Below are 12574 nucleotides of genomic sequence, written 5' to 3' on the forward strand. Positions count from 1 at the left end.
AACTCCTCCAATACGGATACCGAGTCTTCTTGGTGGACGTCTGGATTTGTCGAGAGTCTTGCTGATCACCATACCTTCATATTGAAGATATCTGATTGGATTCACGTCCAGTATGGCCCAGCACCGAAATCATCCGGGTCAAAGTACCGGGCTCGCTTGCGGCTGTAGGAGTCCGATTGCGAGTTCGCTTTCTCGTCCTCCAATGTCTTCTTATCAGTCTCCAGTTTATCATTTGCGGCTCGGAGTTCCTCGTTCTTCTCTTCAAGATTTCGAATCTTCTCGTTAAAATCGGCAACGGTCTCATGGAGACTTCGGATTTCATGCAGGAGGCCATCGATTCGTGTCTCCTTGTGGCGAAGCTGCTCTGCCTTCTCCGTCACGATTCTGTCATTCTCTTTTCGAACCTCTTGATTCATGTTCTCAAGGGCTTGCTTCTCGTAGCGAAGATCCTCATTCTTAGCCACAAAATCCTTCATATCGGCACGGAGACCATCGATCTCGACATGGATGATCTGCTTGTCGTTCTGTAGAGCACGGATCTCTGCGCCGTAGACGCGGTCCAGGTCAGCCATGACGTCGATTAAATGTTGAATTCCGGCTTTCTGCAGCAGGGATTTGACGACTGCCTCTCTGGCAATCCGTCGGGCTTGGTCGAAGTCGCCGGTGACCTGTGCAAACTCTGACACCATGCCTGTTCCATAGATCCATGTCAGCATCGAAAATGGGCAATTTCAATCTTGAAGGCGATTGCCAACTAACCATCGTACCACTCCTGGGTCATCACAATGCCAGTCTGCTGACCAGCGTCGGGCTGATGAAGGGCAACGCCGTCATTTGCGGCGTTTTGCTCCATGTTCACAGGTGTGTTCGGTCGCCGAATTGTTGACTCTTTCAAGTTGCTCGAGTCTGGTGATATGTGTTGAAGGCGTACGCGTTGTCAATTGCGGACTGCGGAGAGGGAATGTTGTGGTGTCTGAAGGACTTTTTATGAGGTTGGTGGTTGGGAATAATTTTGCCCTGGTTGAAAATGGTGCAAGTGAGATTCAACGTCTTTGATGGTGGGTTGTGTGTACCTTGGTAAAATAATTGGCAACCGCCACATTCGACTTACTTTTGCTTCACAATGCAACAACTGATGGAGGTGTAATCGAGCTCGGGCACTGCATGCCACCACGAGGAAATAATCCCTATGACCGTCTATCTGGCTGTGATCGATTGAGGCTTCTTGTAGACTTGGTTGTTTGTTGCGGATATGATGATGCTGTAACTGATGGAATGAGGTGAGAACAACACCAGGCAAACATTGCTTCGTAGCTTCCAAACTTCAGCAAATCTGAGCGCAGGTCAAGCCTGTTGTCTTCTCCGCATCTGCTCTTGTCTTTCAATACCAATAGTAAAGTTAGGCATCAACCGCTCAAAGTACAATAATTGCCCATCAAGAAAAGCAGAATCGGTCACTGGATCTGGTTCGCTGACTTACCCATGTCTACCTAACTTGCACCCTTTGCTCCTACGCCCAACCATTGAATGTTTCCTCTTCATCCTGTTCTACAGATGTACTTACCTGTCTTCCATTCACGTTAGGTCAAGAATTGAATGTCCACCGTCGATAGGCGGTCTCTATCATGCGGGCTTACAGGCCAGCGTGTCACCGAGGTCTTCCATCTGCAGCACCCTCCCTACCAGTACCTCTGCTATCTGATCGAAGTAAGAGGACTGGAAAACACCACGTCAGACCTTCAACAATCTTACGGGCCAATCCGGTCCTACACCGTCGTCGGCGTTGCGAGGGATGAACCATGCTAAGGCCTTTCCGCCACTTGATACCTCAGGGAATGCCCATGAAGGTCATTGTTCGCCCCAGCGCATCCGTCTCGTAATTGGAGCTCAGGACAAGCTATATCGAAGAGATCAGTAGGTAGGCAGTGTGCTAGTGTTAGAGGTCTGTTAACGTACATCATCTTCATGAGAAGTCAATGCAGATCCAAATCGGTGATTGTCGTTTTTTAGAATAATGAGTGTCTTGGAAGCATCCCAGTGCGAGTGATGCAGCTGGCCGGAGGTGTATCCGCCCTGCACTGAAGCACGTTGCAATGTAGCTTGTTATCTATCCAGGTATTGGTACAATAATAACTCTTGATTACTTTCGGATTCAAGTACTGTTCCTTCTAAACGATGAAAGGGGGGATGGGGCGAGATGAGCTCCTTCATTCAAGCTGCTCTGAGGATACGGTGAATACACTCAACTTACTTCAAATCACATAATATTTGAAGGTATGGAACTACATCTTGCAACATCGGAGGAACATCCGGAAACTTGATTGTTCCATTGGGCACTAACCCCTGCACCTCACTACGCTTTCCAGGCCGTCCCGAAGCACATCGCCCCCGGCCCCTACCGAGCTATTTTAACACGTTGTAGATATCATGCCGTGATAGGGGTTGCCTGTCGGTTGTCACAACCAACAAATGTAGCTCGCATGTTGAGTAGCAGGTTACCATTGAGTAAGTAAATGTATTTAAATCATTAACGTCATAAGTACACTCTTCCATCCCGCCTCCCATATCTACGCCACCCTCGACAATTTCGCCGACTGGATGGCGGCGTGGATCTCCTGCTCCGCGCCGTCGGGAAGGGGTAGAAGCGGCGACCGTACCGTCGCATGTTCAAGAATACCCCTGGCCACGAGCGCATGCTTGAGGGCGACAGTGCCCTCCATGTGCGACCCCGGTGGTACACTCTTAGCCAAGGGCAACAGCTCGTCGTGGACGGCGTGGGCCTTGGCGTAATCGCGCTGCTTCCCGGCCTCGATCATGCAAAGCAGAGGCTCGGGCGCGATGTCGCCGTACCCCACCAGCATACCATCGACATCAAAGCACGTGTGCAGCAGGTACTCGTCGTGGCAGGTCAGGAGGGTCAGGTCGGGCCGCTCCCGGCGGATGACGGGGATCTCGGTATCCCAGCGGCGCATATTGCGGACACCGTTCTTCATCGCGATGACGCCGGGTTGCGCCGAAATTTCGAGCATCGTCTGCAGGCTGTACGTCGCCTTGGTGACATCCGGGTACTGGAACAGGATGAGCGGCAGCTGGCTGACCTCGTAGACGACCTTGTACCGGTCCTGCGGCGCGCCCACCTGGTACCCGAAGCGGAGCCAGCCGTGCGAGGGGTAGAGGAGACCCGCCCTGGCTCCCGCCTCGCGCGCGCGCTTGGCCTCGAGGGCGGCGACTTCGGTGCCCTCGCCCGTGACGCCCGCGATGATGGGGATCTTGTCGTCGACGGACTGGACGAAGGCGCGGATCACGCCCAGCTGCTCGTCTTGGGTCAGGAAGGTGCCCTCGCCGGCGTGGCCGAGGACGACGAGGCCCTTGACGCCGGGGATGCTGCCGAGCCAAGAGCCGAGGCGCTGGATGGCGGGGTAGTCTACTTTGCCCTCTTTGGTGAAGGGGGTCACGGGGGCCGGGACGAGGCCGGCGAGGTCGAGAGGTTGGATGGCCATGGTGTGTTCGAGTGTATGGATTCAGGGGTGACTGTTATGAGAGCGATTGGAAGTAAGGGTATTGGGGTCTTGATAGGTCTCGAGGTGTGGTTTATGGGATAGAAGAGGGCTTTGATCTGGTGAGCAAAGTCTGTGTTATTGAGAGCGTCGATAAGAGCCCCTTTATAACACGAGAGCTTGATCACGGGTCTCTATCTCGCGACTCGCGAAGTCGCGAGTACGGCGGGTCAACTTTCTTGCCTACGCCCGCATGTTCCCCGGATTCCCCATGTACACACGGGAAATCTAGCTTGGGGTGCGGGGGTCGAATAGGTCAAGGGCGGAACATGATCAGATTCTCCTGCCAGAGTGCAATAGTATCCGGCCACCCTTGTAAACCGAGTCCCAGCGCAAATAGACCATCTAGCGGAGTTTCCAGTACGCCGCACTAATATGCGATGGATGGATCCGCTGACGCCCGTACTGCCGTAGGTTTCCGGCTTTTCCGGGGTTTCCGACTTTCCCGCGTCGCCAGTCTCGGAAAAGCATCAGCGGATCAGCTTTCGGATCCAAGCTTCATGTCTGGCTTCCAACCGCTCCACCTTCCCCAGGCGCCTATGTGGAGTTCTCCCAGTACCCCGGCTTTACCCCAGCTTTTCGTAAGCGAGGTCTGGGCCTCCTCCAGGTTGGCTCTATGGAGATCGGTAGTGTCTTGGGTAGGCGGGAAAACCGTCTTCTCTGACTTAAGAGATCCGATGACTACTGAAAGATCTAGATAACATATTTTTAGGCAGTCCGGATTGCCTTCTTTCCCGCCCTGCTGCACCATATCCCCTCCTATTCACCAAAATCACAATGGCGGACCAGCTGAAGCAGACAACGTCGGCCGACTTGGAGACCGCCCAGAAGTTTCGTGCGATGCACATTGAGAACCAGCAGAACCTTTCTCCAGAGCTACCCGGAAGAGAAGCGAAAGAAAGTGATTCGCAAGGTGGATGTGAATGACCTGGACGGATCAGTCTCCCCTATTGTCTTCACACAATATCTAACTGTCACTCTGGCGAAATCTGTAGATTAGGCTCGTCCCCATGCTTCTGTTCCTCTACCTGGTCACATACCTCGACAAAACCAACATCGGTAACCACATCTATTGGTCTGGATCAAATCATACAGCATATGTTGACTATACCTTCCAGGAAATGCGAAGATCGAGGGTCTCCTCGAGAGTCTACACATCACCGGGGACCAATACAACATAGCACTGTCCATCTTCTTCATACCTTATATCTTGGCAGGTCAGTAACTACAGCAAAATGTGTCTTGAAACTGTTGCCTAACTGATAGTATCGATGTACAGAGGTACCAAGCAACATGATCCTCAACAAGTTTACGAGACCGTCCATCTACATGGGCTCGATTGTGCTGTCGTGGGGCATCATCATGACCATGACGGGCATCGTCAAGAACTTCGGTGGTCTATGTGCAGTTCGGGTGATGCTTGGACTTTTCGAGTAAGCCAATGTTCTTCCCCGAATGATCGTTTCAATGTAGGGGGATCTCGTCGTTGATATGTAGACAGAGCCGGTTTCTTCCCCGGCGCTATCCTCCTTGTCTCGAAATGGTACCTGCCCGACGAGACCCAAACCCGAATCGCCCTTCTATACTCATCGGCAGCTTCAGGGGTGCCTTTTCTGGCCTCTTAGCCTTTGCTATTGCGAAGATGGACGAGATTGGTGGGCTTGAGGGTTGGCGGTGGGTAAGTGCAGTCGTCCCGGATATTCTTGCAAAAAAAAAAACCCTGACTGGATCATGATATGCTAGATATTCATCCTCGAAGGCTTATTAACTGTTGTCATGGGCATCCTCTGCTTCCCCCTGCTTATCGACTCGCCCGCTCTCTCCGGCCGATGGCTCGAGCCAGATGAGATCCGCTACCTCGAGCTCCGACAAATCGCTCGCCGCGTCAGCAACACCAAGGACTATCGCGAGAAGCACTTCGACCCCTCGGCCTTCTGGGCCGTGGTGGCGGACTGGAAGATGTACCTGCTCATCTTGGGCAGCTGGTCGAACGCCGTACCCAACTAGTGAGCCAACTTCCAGTCACCCGTTTCTCTCTCCTATACAAAGGTATTGCTCGGCAGAATAAACTTACTTACACTGCTCCTCCTCAGTGCTATGAAGTTCACCATGCCCACCATCGTCAAGAGCATGGGCTTCACCTCGGCCAAGGCCCAGCTCCTGACCATCCCGCCCTACATCTGCGGCGCCATCTCGGCCTGGGTCGTCGCCGTCTTCGCCGACAAGCACAAGTGGCGCATGCCGTTCATCGTGGGGCCCCAGCTCTGCGTCGTCGTCTCCTTCGCCATCCTCTTCGCCAAGGCCGCCGAGATCCAGTACAACATCGGCCTGTGCTACTTTGCCGTTTGCCTGGCTTGTACGGGGTGAGTGGTTTCCTGATATAGCGTCGAAGCCCCCTCTCTCGACAACTTGCAAATAAGAGTTAGTTCTCTGAACAGTCACTAACATATGCGCATAACAGAATGTACCCCATCTTCCCCGGCGTCAACGCCTGGAACGTGGCCAACTCAGCCGGCGCCACGAAGCGCGCCATCAGAATCGGCTACCCGATCTGCGCCGGCAACATCGGCGGCGTGGTGGGCTCCTACATCTACCAGGAGCAAGAGGCGCCGCAGTACCCGACGGGCTACGGCAACTCGCTCGGCTTCGCGTCGGCGGACATCGCGGCCATGCTGGCCCTCGAGTTCGCGCTCTGGTCTTCTAACAAGCGGAACGCGCGGCTGACCGTGGAGGATGTCAAGAGCCGGTACACGGAGGAGCAGTTGGAGAAGATGGGGGATCGGAGTCCGCTGTACAAGTATTCGCTATGAGTTATTTCTTGAGCGGTCATCTAATTGGTGGATGTGGGCACATAAGTTCCGCGGGTTACATCGAAACTGGGCGGGATTGGTGTTTTGGGTAACTGTGTTCGAATAGCTATTCCCATTTTGAAACCTGACAGGCAGGAATTTAGTCAAATCCAGTCACTTCAATTGAGCTATTGATTTAATCCTACTACTCCGTCTACTACTTCGTCTTCACGTTGGTGGAGCTAGCATAGCAAAAGACTTGGCAGCTGGTGAAAAGGGGTTCGACAAAGACGCTAACGACTCCTTTCCCCGGATTCTCCCCATGTCTTGATTTATGCATGCCAAGGGTTTCCCCGCAATCTGGATCGAGTACTCCAACTCCCAATCTCCCCGAACAGACAATCTGCGGAAATGTCGGATTTCCAATCCTCACCTCGGCAGACATGATCCGCGAAATCCCAAAGCAATGCCGGACCCGATGCCGTCGAGAGAATCATCCCAGAGCCGAAGCCGGAAACGCAGTGCTGCGGGTGCAGGTGCTGTCTCCTCACCTGGCATTGCTGGCAGTGCTCGGAAAGCCCACAAGGCCAGCCGGGCGGTACGTGAAGCCCACATTGGAAATCACCAACCACCAGGCACCACCATCATCGGAATCTGGTCTAACCGGGGTACGAGGAGATAGTGCGACCAGTGCAAAGCGAGGAAGACGCGCTGTTCCGGAACGCTCCCCTGCGAACGATGCGTCCTGCGCCGTCTCGCATGCGTCTATGACGCTGATTATGCGCGCGGCCGCCCGCCCACGCCCCCGCCTAGCCTGTAGGTTTCCCTCTTTCCTTTGTCGGGTCTGACGTGCAGGAGATGTACTGATTGGTCGGATCTTGCAGTCCAACGCCGGCCCAAGGGTCAATGCCGACCGTCTCTCCTGGATCGGACACAAGACCACCCGTGGACCATGCCCGGACAACGACAGAGTCAAGCCCCACGCAGGGGAACTCGCCAGAGGAGATGGCAGCCGCCGCCGAGGTGGAACGACAAGACTTCGACCCGACCTCGGGGCTCGCCTTCTTCCAGCGCGCGCACCAGCGACTCGTGGCGCAGCAGCAGACCCGGACCAGCACGAACACAACCGCCCCTCTGAGCGGAGGTGATCACGCCCAGCTGCTAGCCTCGACCGGAGATAAGCCGCTATTGATCAATGATGCTGCTGCTGACAGCTTGTCGGGTGGCGCTGCTGCCGTCGCTATACCGCCGCCGCCCGACTTTCTCAGGCTCGTCAAGTTCTACTTCGAGAACTGCGTGGTGACGTATCGCATGCTCGCCCAACAGAAACACGTCGCGTCCTGGGCTCAAGTCGCCCAACGGAACACACAGCAGGGATTTGCCGTCACCCACGGCCTCAGCCATGCCAATGCCGCCATCGTGCTAGCCATCGTAGCCATCGCCGTCCTGAAAAGCGGCCGCGCGCAGCTTCACGTGGCTGGCATAGTCGAAGATGAGCCACCTAGCCTGCAGAAGGCTGACCGGTACTACTCCATGGCCGCGTCCCTCATTGAAACCGAAGTCGGCTTGCCCTGCTTGGAGTCGGTCCAGGCGCGACTGATCCAAGTCCTGTATCTGCTCCAGACGTCGCGCATGAACAAGGCCTGGTATCTCCTCGGCAGCACCTGGCAGGTTGCCGCCGCCCTGGAGCTACATCGACAGCACAGTCGCAAGCGGGGTGCAAGCTCTGGCGCGTCCACTCCTCCAGACTATGTGACCCTCCAGGGCCAGCGTCATACCTTCTGGGTGGCTTACACGATTGATGTCTATCTTAGCGTGGTGATGGGAAGGCCGAGACACATACACGACGACGATGTTGATCAAGAGCTACCGGCAGCCGTCAGCGATGAGGACATGGGCCCAGAGGGGCCGACGCTACGGGTCGATCATGAGGAAGGTGAGGATGAGACGGACAGCCACATGGACTCTGTCATAGCCCATGCGCAGTTGGCGCGCATCATCGGCACCATCTCGAGCGAAGTCTACTCGATCAAGACCATACCCCGGGAGGAGCGGCTGGCGGCGGCGTCCAAGTCCGGACAGGAGCTCTATACGTGGCGGTCTCGTCTCCTCCGCACCTCAGCTCCGTCCAACCGCGGAGTCTAATTCCGAGTCTCCGGCGCCAGGCCATCGCTATGCGTCTCGCATACTGCCACGCCGTCATGCACGCCAACCGACCCTTTCTCCTCGGCGGCAACCAAAATAACGTCGCGACCCCGGCGCTGGAGGAAGAAAGCGTCACCGAGTGCATCGCGTCGGCTAAGACGGCCTTGAAGATAGTACAGTCCATGGCGGCCGACAGTACAGTCCTTCACGTGTTCTGGTGGACGCCATACGTGACCTTCTGCGCCTTAGCTGTGGTGTACATCTGGGAGATCCAGCAGAGCACCAATGGCCGAGAGAGCTCGGACGAGGAACGTAAGGTCATGGAGTTGGCGGAGAAGTGCCACGCCCGACTAGCCCAGTCCATGTCCGCCGATTCCCCGAGCTGGCGGTACACGGTGATACTGGAGGAGCTGAGACACAGCGCTGGGGTCAAGCAACACTCGGGGAGCATGCCGACGATTCCGGCTCCTTCCTCCGACGGACCCTTGGCACGCACGGGAGAACCCCATCCGATGGTACACGAGCAGTCGCCGATGTCCGCGCCCTACGCTTTTGGCGAAGCTTCGGGGGTGCCGCCACCTGCAACTTGTCCTTGCCGTTTTTCCAGGAGTGGCAGACCACTGACTGGCGGGACCTGGACGCCTCGGTGAGTTTCCTGGGTTATTTACCCATCCCTGTGATCCATTTCATTTGCTGACATGAAACGCGACTGTAGGCGTTTGGCTTGTTTGGAGACCTAACGACATCACTGGGCTCATTCATTCCCAATGACATGTCATAAGCAGTCAAGGCCTTTACTGCTTCCTGGAGTGTGGGAGAGATGGTAAGACAACACCTTCTCGGATATGATGATATACAGATCTGAATTCTCAGTTAAAGCAGCGCAGTTATCGAGTTCCTTACATGGGTGCTTTTCCGCACACCTTTCCTTCTTGACAATCCGTCGGAAACACACCTCGCATCATTTTACAGGATCCCCAAGTCAACAAGCATCCTCACAATCTCGGCCGAAAATCCAGACGACAAACAGATCCCATCATCCACCATGTGGTTAATCGCGTTTCCCGTGGACGATCTCATCGACCAGGAGCAGCGGGTTGCTCTCCTGGTCCCCGTCGGTGTTGCGCGTCTCCCAGTTCTCGGTGCCCAGCGTGGCCCAGCAATAGAAATCCGAGAGCAACTGGGCTTTCTCAATTAGAGCAGCAGCCCACCAGTACGGCGCAGCGTAGGGGAAGCGACCGACGAAGCCGAACATGCTGTTTGCCCAGTTGTACAGCTCATACAGCAGGATGCCGAGTCTGAGAGTTCAGAGTCGGACTATGTTAGCCGGCCATGCTTGGGGGCAGCGGAGAGTGACGATGGGACGTCTTACCCGAGAAGAGGTGCTTGCATCAAGCAGATGAACCAGCAGCCAATGTACAGCCAGTGCAGGAACGGCAAGAGCATGCACTCGACCATCTTGCGCGCCATGTACGGCGTCGTCTGGTACATCTTGACGATTCCGGGCTCGAACAACAGACACGTGAGTCTCAATCTCAGGCCTGCGTCTCTCCGTGTCAGCGAACCGCTCTTCACAGGGTAGGGGAGATAGGATATAGCGTACCACTCCGTCACCACCTCTTCATCTGCCCCGCGAACTCGGAGCCCTGCTTGAGGTACGTGGGCACGGTGGCCTGCTCCGTCATCTGGATGCCTAGCCGCCAACGCTTGGTATCCAGCTCCGTGACCTTGCTCAGTTCCTCGAACCGGGCCTCACCCTCGTCCTCTGTCTTCCCCCTTCTTTCCGACAAGCCGCCGCATCCTTCTTTAGCTGCGCCACCATCTCCCGCCTCCGCGCCTTATGGTCCAGCAAGTGATGGAACAAGCACCACCTTGTAATAAACGTGTCGTCGCCCGAGTTCTGCCGGCGCCCCGCCCAATGCTCGTTGACGAACTCGAATCGAAAGAGCGGGTCGTCGCGCAGGATGGCGGCGCGCGCCAGCATAGTCGCGCCCGAGACGCAGAAGTTGATGCCGCCGTCGGCGGCGTAGGCGGCCCGCATGCGGGCGTGCCGGTTCGCGCGCAGGCGCAGGGCGGCGACCTCCCAGGGGGTGACGACGGAGGGGTCGCGGCGTTCGGGGGGTAGGTAGGAGCTGTCAAAGATGACGAGAAGGTTATGGAAGAAGAATAGCAATGAGGAAAGGAGGGAGAACTCACTCGATCGGTCCCCCAACCACCCCAACATCCTCCTCCTCAAACGGCGCCAACAAGCTCGCCAGCGTCTCCTCGCTCTCCCACCGCGCATCATCATCCACCAGCGCCAGGATCTCCCCCTTCGCCGCCCGTATGCCCCGGACGAGCTGGTGCCGCTTATTCGGCCTATCGACCGTGAGCAGCTCGACCTTGGCAGTCACCACCAAACTACCCGGCTTCGTCTTGTCGTCAATCCTGTCCGCAGTCTGCACCGCCATCAGCATCTCGCGCACGCGCGCCTCTTGCTCCCCGGCCGTCGTCACGACGATGATCTCCTTGGGCTGGCACCGAGCCCACGTCCGCAGGCACGCGGCGAAGGTCGACGGGTCGGCGTCGACGGTGGGGACGACGAGGCTGACGTCGGAGGGGTGGTAGCGGCGCGTTTCGGGCGGGAGGATGGGGAAGGGGCGGTATTTCTTCTGGTTCTGGGCTTCGATGTGCTTGTCGTAGAGATCGTAGAGACTGTGTAGTGTGTGTGGTTGGTTAGGTAGGATTCGAGTAGTTTCCCCGGTACGCAACAAGGTCATCCGGAAATAAGCAAGGAGCAACAGCTACTTGATTGATCGACTTACTACAGACCCGCAAGAATGGCGACGGCGACGGGGAGAGACATGTTGAATGTATTCGAAGTTCAAAGCTGGGGGACCCAGTCAAATCGAGTAACCGACAGTGGCTGGCCTCCAACGATCAGCATGCAAATACACGTTGAAAGTTGGGAGATTCGAAAATCAACTGAATACATCAAGAAAGAACGTAAGAGGATAAATGGCTTGGGGGCTTTTTATAATGTGCCATGCTCAGAGACTTCACTGACAAGAGTGGAATAATAGTGATGCTGTATGCGAAAGTTGATCATCCATCGCATGGGCTGGCGGAAGGGGAGTGAGAAGAGCGATGGCGAAGTGGTCCATTGGCAGTCAATCTGACGCTTTGTAGGTCAATCCGACACCGAAGACGAATGTTTGTTGTTCATGAGTGGCCATTCCAGATCATGCAACAGACCCGAGACTCGAGATGATCAATAACCCAATACACCTTGCATGCGCCAACGACAGGCGAGCCCACCACCAACCGAAGCAGCAAAGGAGAGCATCATGATTTAGGAACATTCTTGTAGTAATAGCTATTAGTATCCATACAGTCTAAGCCTTCAGGACATGTATCCGGCAACCCTTGCCATGATACCCTTGCCTTGCCTTGCCCATGCATTCATCGCATGGGCATGTAGAACTGTTCATCCATCTGACCAAAAGAAAAACAAAACCCTCTTTCGCTGGCGAAAAAAAGAAGTCTATCCTGCCTCAACACCTCAACTCCGTTCCTTATGATTGTCCACCCAATCAGCACCATCATGATCAATCATACTATCTGTGTGTGTGTGTGTGTGTGTGTCTGATGCGTCGCTACCCTCGCCCCTGCAAAACGTTATGAAATGCCATCCATCACTGTGGGATATCGAAGCAACGCCAAAAACGCCCATGCTGTCTGTTTGTATGCAACAACAACAACAACCGCGTCGCAATGCCAAATCACTCACCATGACCAACGCCGTATACCCCATACGCTTCAAGTCAACTGTGCGGTGTAATCAACCGCCGGGCATAGTCGGATCGCTGGTAAAGGTCGAATTCCTCAACGGTCAAGTGTCTGACGCCGAAGACCACTTCGTTATTCGTTTACAGAACCTCTTCAACGCCTTCCAACAGCGAGTCCATATTGCGGGTCGATCCTTATCCTGAATAGATAGGCTTTGTTTAGTCGTCGTCTCCTTCCAACTAGGTTTGTCAATCAACTCGGCCTCGGGAGCATCGCCATCCTCTGATGGCACTGCATTAGCGAAATGTGAGGGGT

At 55.2% G+C, this 12574-nt stretch overlaps 6 protein-coding genes across 6 annotated transcripts; 3 read left to right on the forward strand and 3 right to left on the reverse strand.

Annotated features, from left to right (window-relative positions):
- Window positions 1-101: 101 nt before the first annotated feature.
- Window positions 102-853, reverse strand: PG997_007054 (uncharacterized protein; the record flags this gene model as incomplete). The annotated part of the gene is made up of 2 exons (XM_066811369.1): window positions 102-691; window positions 760-853. The coding sequence occupies 2 exons, from the start codon at window positions 851-853 to the stop codon at window positions 102-104; spliced, it is 684 nt and encodes a 227-aa protein (XP_066670292.1).
- Window positions 854-2567: 1714 nt separating this feature from the next.
- Window positions 2568-3500, reverse strand: PG997_007055 (uncharacterized protein; the record flags this gene model as incomplete). Its single annotated transcript, XM_066811370.1, has 1 exon — window positions 2568-3500. The coding sequence occupies one exon, from the start codon at window positions 3498-3500 to the stop codon at window positions 2568-2570; it is 933 nt and encodes a 310-aa protein (XP_066670293.1).
- A 1067-nt stretch (window positions 3501-4567) lies between these two features.
- PG997_007056 (uncharacterized protein) lies at window positions 4568-6367 on the forward strand (the record flags this gene model as incomplete). The annotated part of the gene is made up of 7 exons (XM_066811371.1): window positions 4568-4616; window positions 4676-4774; window positions 4837-4990; window positions 5055-5235; window positions 5301-5563; window positions 5651-5920; window positions 6019-6367. 7 exons carry the CDS (start codon window positions 4568-4570, stop codon window positions 6365-6367), a joined length of 1365 nt encoding a protein of 454 aa, XP_066670294.1.
- Window positions 6368-6812: 445 nt separating this feature from the next.
- On the forward strand, window positions 6813-9272 carry PG997_007057 (fungal specific transcription factor domain-containing protein; the record flags this gene model as incomplete). Its single annotated transcript, XM_066811372.1, has 6 exons — window positions 6813-6944; window positions 7029-7162; window positions 7231-8439; window positions 8499-8886; window positions 8913-9137; window positions 9207-9272. 6 exons carry the CDS (start codon window positions 6813-6815, stop codon window positions 9270-9272), a joined length of 2154 nt encoding a protein of 717 aa, XP_066670295.1.
- A 270-nt stretch (window positions 9273-9542) lies between these two features.
- Window positions 9543-11250, reverse strand: PG997_007058 (glycosyltransferase family 2; the record flags this gene model as incomplete). The annotated part of the gene is made up of 4 exons (XM_066811373.1): window positions 9543-9789; window positions 9864-10218; window positions 10280-10623; window positions 10688-11250. The coding sequence occupies 4 exons, from the start codon at window positions 11248-11250 to the stop codon at window positions 9543-9545; spliced, it is 1509 nt and encodes a 502-aa protein (XP_066670296.1).
- A 1011-nt stretch (window positions 11251-12261) lies between these two features.
- Window positions 12262-12462, forward strand: PG997_007059 (uncharacterized protein; the record flags this gene model as incomplete). The annotated part of the gene is made up of 1 exon (XM_066811374.1): window positions 12262-12462. One exon carries the CDS (start codon window positions 12262-12264, stop codon window positions 12460-12462), a length of 201 nt encoding a protein of 66 aa, XP_066670297.1.
- Between the last annotated feature and the right edge of the window lie 112 nt (window positions 12463-12574).

The sequence above is a fragment of the Apiospora hydei genome (assembly GCF_038363865.1).
Source record: "Apiospora hydei strain CBS 114990 chromosome Unknown utg000005l_segment0_segment0, whole genome shotgun sequence".
Classification (NCBI taxonomy): Eukaryota; Fungi; Ascomycota; class Sordariomycetes; order Amphisphaeriales; family Apiosporaceae; genus Apiospora; species Apiospora hydei.